At 39.1% G+C, this 6000-nt stretch overlaps 1 protein-coding gene across 8 annotated transcripts in view; it reads right to left on the bottom strand.

Annotated features, from left to right (window-relative positions):
* Positions 1–586: 586 nt before the first annotated feature.
* NAXD (NAD(P)HX dehydratase) overlaps positions 587–6000 on the bottom strand; it is a 31914-nt gene continuing 26500 nt past the window's right edge. For all 8 annotated transcript variants that reach the window (XM_069970768.1, XM_069970766.1, XM_069970765.1 and 5 more), the window contains 3 exons: positions 5575–5695; positions 4762–4882; positions 587–2457 (listed from right to left, as the gene is read on the bottom strand). In XM_069970768.1, the coding sequence (XP_069826869.1) occupies positions 2307–2457; positions 4762–4882; positions 5575–5695 (393 nt within the window). In that variant the 3' untranslated portion in view covers positions 587–2306. The remainder of the gene's footprint in view (positions 2458–4761; positions 4883–5574; positions 5696–6000) is intronic.

Raw genomic sequence — 6000 nt, 5'->3', positions numbered from 1 at the left:
CCCTAATACTAACTCAGAATACAACTTTAAAGGGGTTATCCAGTGCTACAAAAACATGGTCGCATTCTGCCAGAGACAGCATGACTCTTAAGCAATTAAGCTTCATTCACTTCAATGGAAATGAGTTTACATAACCCCATCCAAATTGGAGACAAATAAGGGGCTGTCTCTGGAAGAAAGTGGCCATTTTTGTGTAGCACTGGATAACCCCTTTAAATTGGGCCTTGTGTCCTAAAAAGGAAGATTGCATCATTCAAGACTTTTCTAAGATCTTAGGGAATGATCAATGCAGATGTTTCATTGGACCACAGATTATATATGTTCCTACTGCACAGGCTGCCTGTGCAGCAGTAGCGTGTATGGCTGATTTGAAGGGGTTAATAAGTTTGAAAGTAGGTAGAAAGCTGGCTCTCATATAGAGTTTTGGTGTTTCATGCCAAAAGGCAGACCACTATGTCAATCTAATTTAAAGGGGTAGTGCGGTGTTTAACATTTATTCACTAAATAACACACATGTGAATGGCCCCCTTTCCCGGAAGTGTGGTGCATTATACTCACATTCACCTAAATAACACACATTACAAAGTTGTTTAAATGTCTAACGCCGCACTACCCCTTTAACACTTTGAGGCACACCCTTTATTTCTTTAGTTCTCCACAAACATCGACATAGTTTATACTCAAGGATAACACTTCCAATAGTATATGCTGGACTTTGAATGTCAGTATAAGGTCAACTGAATGAGAGATCATCATACGATATTAACATTTAGGGAGTGAATGACCACCAGAAAATATGTAGTACTGAGTAGATTATAAGAACATAAGTTACTGTATACTTTATCACTACTATGTTTTCTATGATAGAGATGAGTGAAATGAGATTCATTTAGCCTGAGGACCACCTGAAAAGCATGGTTACAGTCTATGGCCATATTCACAACACTTATATTTTTGTAAAAGGATGGCAGTGATTAATACGTAAATATGTTACCTGCCCTCTATAGAATTCCGGCTGAAGTGTATACACATAGTATATGCTCTGGACGGGATCTCTCGCAGTGCCGTAGAAAACTGACATGTCCATTTTCTGCAGCCACTATTCAGTGAATGGCCTCAGAAAACCCAGTCAGTGCTCACTATAGAGCGCGCAGCTCCGGACGCTCACTCCATAGTGTGCGGTGGGGAGTTCTGATGCTGGCGTGCATGGATGCGCCCGCATCAGAACTCTGCGGCACTAAAGATCATCCGGCCGATACTGTCAGGTCACGGAATGGCCGGTCTCTTACAGTGTGTGAACATAGCCTATGGCTGTATCCATGTTTTCTAGATAATCCTCGGAATGTATCCACCCTCTTCACGGAGCAGGCAGACTGTAGGATTCAAATGCCAATTGTTAAGCTTTGTTCGGGACTAAATGAATCCTGCTTTGATCATCTGTAATGATCCTCTATAAATGATGCCATGTAACTGCTGTTTACACAATTCCTTTTAATGTACGCTTTGCATAGTCCAGCAAGTTGCTAGATATTTTGTTCTCACCTTTATTTTAGAGGAGTAAATTTCTCCTTTTGAAATAAAAGTGAGAAGTTATTGCCTTTCAGTGTAAGTCAAAGTTCATCAAATGAAAAATAATAAATGAAAGGATATTTATTTTACTTTCATTTAAAACAAATGTTACCTAGAACTGTAGGTCTTGCTCATAAGTAAAAATCAAATTAATTTAAAACAATAGAACTCTGACTGGATAAATTACTCTATTGTCCTGTGAATCTTTTCTAAAATTGCATACAAACTATGATGTACATTAAGAACAATCATTAATAGCTCTGACAAAGGACTCATTACAAAGTGAAGACCAATGAAACCTAATAGCAGGCACTTATCACCAAGGGCGAGCGGAAGTCATTGAAAGGTGCTCATGTACACGTAATGCTGTTCATATCTATTAAGCTTATAATCACCATTCAGAGCACCGATACTGCACTAGATGGGAAGTAACGGAATATCATACTATAGTATGTGCAGGGTTCAGCTAGAACCACAAGAAAATCTGGGCTCCTTTTCTGAGTGCCTCATCAGCAGCCCTGCGATTCAGTGTTTTTTTTATTTTTTGGTAAAGGGTTTAACAAATCTGGAGTCTTTAATAGGGTTTTTTTCCCTCACACCTTTCCCCAGGGAAAAAGAAAAATACAGTGTTGCATGTTTTTCATACTGCTACTGCACAGGAACAAGTGTCTTTTGTGCACTAGTGCATTAGTGTTAGTCCTATGGATAATGCAGTTAATTGTTCAGAATATGCTGTATCAGGTTTCAAAGAGCTTGTTAAAAGCTGTTCCAACTTCTGAGATCATGTCGGTAGTGGTCATAGATCGTCCATACTTCTGAAATGCTTGATGGTTGCATTGCCTTGTAAGAGAACAGGCTCCAAATGCTGCCACCACAAAAGGATTTTGACTGCAAGAGACCAATTAAAGGGTTAAAATACATCTGTTCAACTTACAGGTATTAAATTATATAACAGGTATTAAAGGGGTAGTAACAGTGATCATGACATTCAGGCTGTCTTCACTTGGGGTTTTTAGCCATTACACCCCAAAATTACTTTTAGTGGAAATAGGTCACAACTTCTCAGTCTAAACACCAGAATTACAAATAGATTTTACAATATGTTACTAAGGGCCCTATAACACAGAGTGATTATCTGCCGATTTGGCAGATTGGCTTATTATCACTCCATGAATTTAAGACAATGTCAACAATCAGCTGATCGTGTCTTTTGGTCCTGACCTAAAATAATCGGCTGCCGACTGCACGTTGCTACGTGTAATAGAGAAGTACTGGCCAAGACAGCCACGGCCTGTCACTTCAGAGACCCGCTCTTAATTTCCAGTGGCGGCTACAAGCAGAAGCCAGGAAGATATCATGAAGTGTGGACAGGTATGTATATACTTAATTATTTTACACTAAAAGGCAAGGGCTGCATAGACATTGCTAATGATGTCCATGCAGCCCTTGCTGCACAGTAGTTGAGCAGTGTAATAGGCTTGTTTACGTTCCTGATTGGGCAGTGTAGTACGGCTCTAAGGCTAGGTTCACATCTGCCAGGGCTCAGTTTGGAGCCTACTTCGAAGAGTCAGTTCAGCACCACAAGTCAGAGCCTGACAGTCTGTTCAACAATGGTTACTAAGTGGTGCAGTATTTCTTTTGTCACCTCAGATCCTGCAAAATAAATGGAACTTGCAACATAACACCACCCTGGTGCAAATGTGAAAACAGTCTAACAATTATTAACCCCATCCCTCCATTTTTCATTTCTGCTTTTCGTGTTAAAAAGGCACATACAGACCCACATGAGCCCTAGTCTGTGTGAAACGAAATATACCTTGCAATGACAGACTTAATTTGTCCATAAAATATGCTGCAAAAACCTTATTATTTGCGCAGTGAAATTGAAAAATATATATATATATTTTTTACATTTCGGGGGAGTTTAGTCTTTATGCTGTTTACACTGTAAGAAAATGACCTGTTATCTATGCTCCTCAAGTCAGTACGATTATGGCAACTTGTATAACTTATTTTACTTGACTACTTTTAAAATATTAAAGCTTTTTTTTTTTTAGGAATTCTGATCCTCATAACACTTCTATTTTTTGGTCTATGGGGCTATTTGAGGATGCCATGATCTGAACTTTATCGGTATCTTGCCTGCGTATATGCGACTTTGATCACTTTTTATTCAAATGTTTCTGGATGTGGTGTGAACCATATATCTGGAATTTTGCACCTTGACTTTCTTTGCGCTTAGCCGTTTACCTTGCAATATCAGGAATGCAATACTTTTAAGAGTTTGGCTACTTCTGCACACGTCAATAGCAAATATGTTTTTATTTTATTCATAATATGGAAAAAGAGGGGTGATTCAGGCTTTAAATGTGGAGAGGTGTGGTTTTTATTTTACCCAGTAATATGTAGTCCCCTAAGAGACTTCTATGAACAATGCCGTAATTGATCGCTGCAATCAGTGCTCTATTAGTAAGGGCTATTGGAGCCCATAGTAAAGGATTGCAAAGCCAGTATCGGAGTCATTAAGTCGAGGAGGCCAGCAAGTAGGATCGCCCACACTTGTGGGGTGCAATCCCACCACTAAGGATGGTGTTTTAAAGGCATTTAAACGACGCCAATATCAGTCCCTGTCTGCAGATATCACCCGGGGGCGGTGCTGTTCAGAGAGGGCTCTAGTAGTGTGCCCTCTCTGTACCTAACTTAACCCATATAATGATGTAGCCCAATGTCAAAATGGCCTAAGTGGTTAAAATGTCTAAAATCTGTTAATCATGAGTGATCAGCTATTACTGAAAGTTAAAAAATGAGAATAACCTTTGTCACTTTAAAACTATGGAACCACATTAAAAAGCCTTAAAATCAGTGCAAACACACATGGTTTTACTCATTAAATGTAAACCTCTAAGAGTGGGTTCACAGTACGGAATAGGGGTGGATAATCTGCTGCGGATTCCATCGCTCACGCGCATCTCTGCGCCGTGCCACAGACTCCATTTTATGGTCGGGCGGGAATTGACATGTCAATTCTTTCAGCAGCCGGCATAATCCACCTGTTCAAAGAATGAAGTCTATGGCACAAGCGGAGATGCGCCCAAGTGATGGAATCTGCGGCGGATTATCTGCCCCTATTCCGTAGTGTGAACCCACTCTTAGAGGGTAAATGATACCAAGTCTTGATATGAAATAACATACCCATTTATCTTTTCTGGTCCAGCAAGAAATGCCCAGTGTACTAAGACGCCAAGAGAACCAGCTAAGAGATCGCCCTGTCCTCCACAACGTCTGCTACTACCTTCATGATTGCACACTAAAACTGCAATAGAGAGGAAATTAATTAGAATCCTGCTTTGGTGAACAATTAGAACTGAAATGATAATAGCTTCATACTAAAATATACACATACACTTTTATAATGCTGAATTTGCAAACACCTTACAGTAAAGCTTAGGCTAGGGCCCCACTGAACCTCTTGCTGATGGTAAAAATCTCCCCTATTGGACAATCAAAAGTTGCCATAACCTAAATCTTAATCTCCTACCTATGCAGCTTCTAGTGCAGGAAAGGTAAATTTTTATATGTTGTAAAAAAAATATACACACACACTTTCAGAAAGATGTATCAATGCTTCTGAGCAAAAGCATGTATTGAAGTTATTTAAAAAATTTAGGTCATCAAAAATTCCTACGATAAATAAGGTGCAATTGTCTATATTGAAAAGTTGTATAACTTTTGTTGGGTTAGAACATAATTAAAAATAGGTTTTGTCCGGACTTCTCCTTTAAATTCCTGAAACTAGTCACTCATCAATATTTCCTATATATATATATTCTAACATAGATAACAGATAACCATAAGGTCTGTGCATAAACTGTAATCGTAAGACATTCTGCATGTAATTGAAATATAACAACCTATTGGGTCCAGTAATAGGTGTAGTCCTAAACAGTCCTATTACATGTTACTCACTATAATATTCTCTATAGTTTTAACAATGTATGCACAAACCTTTATCACCGTCTGATATAAGGTCCCACTCTCCTTTCTGAACAATGGTTATATTGCCCATTGCTTGGCTAAGTCTCAGAACACTTCCATGCTGATCGCTACTATCCACTGGCTCGGTGAGCTGAAAGTAGGAAAGTAAGGTCTTCAGCATTTATGATTTTCATTGACTCTGAAGCAGTTCATATTAAAGTTGCACAGCATTTTTCCTGGTTCACAGGGATGCCAGGTGCAGGCTCACTTGTGTGTACATTTAGACAATTGTTAGTATACTTAATAACCTCCTTATTGTTCCCTAGACAAGACTAGTAGTTGTAAATTATGCCCACTTAGGGTCCTATTAGGCTAAGGGTACTATTACACAGAACAACAATCGTCCGAATCAGCCCTATCCGGCCGACTATCGTTCTGTGTAGTAAAGACAACAAT

The sequence above is a fragment of the Dendropsophus ebraccatus genome, chromosome 5 (genome assembly GCF_027789765.1).
Source record: "Dendropsophus ebraccatus isolate aDenEbr1 chromosome 5, aDenEbr1.pat, whole genome shotgun sequence".
In the NCBI taxonomy this organism is placed as follows: domain Eukaryota; kingdom Metazoa; phylum Chordata; class Amphibia; order Anura; family Hylidae; genus Dendropsophus; species Dendropsophus ebraccatus.
This window is presented reverse-complemented; position numbering and strand designations above follow the sequence as displayed.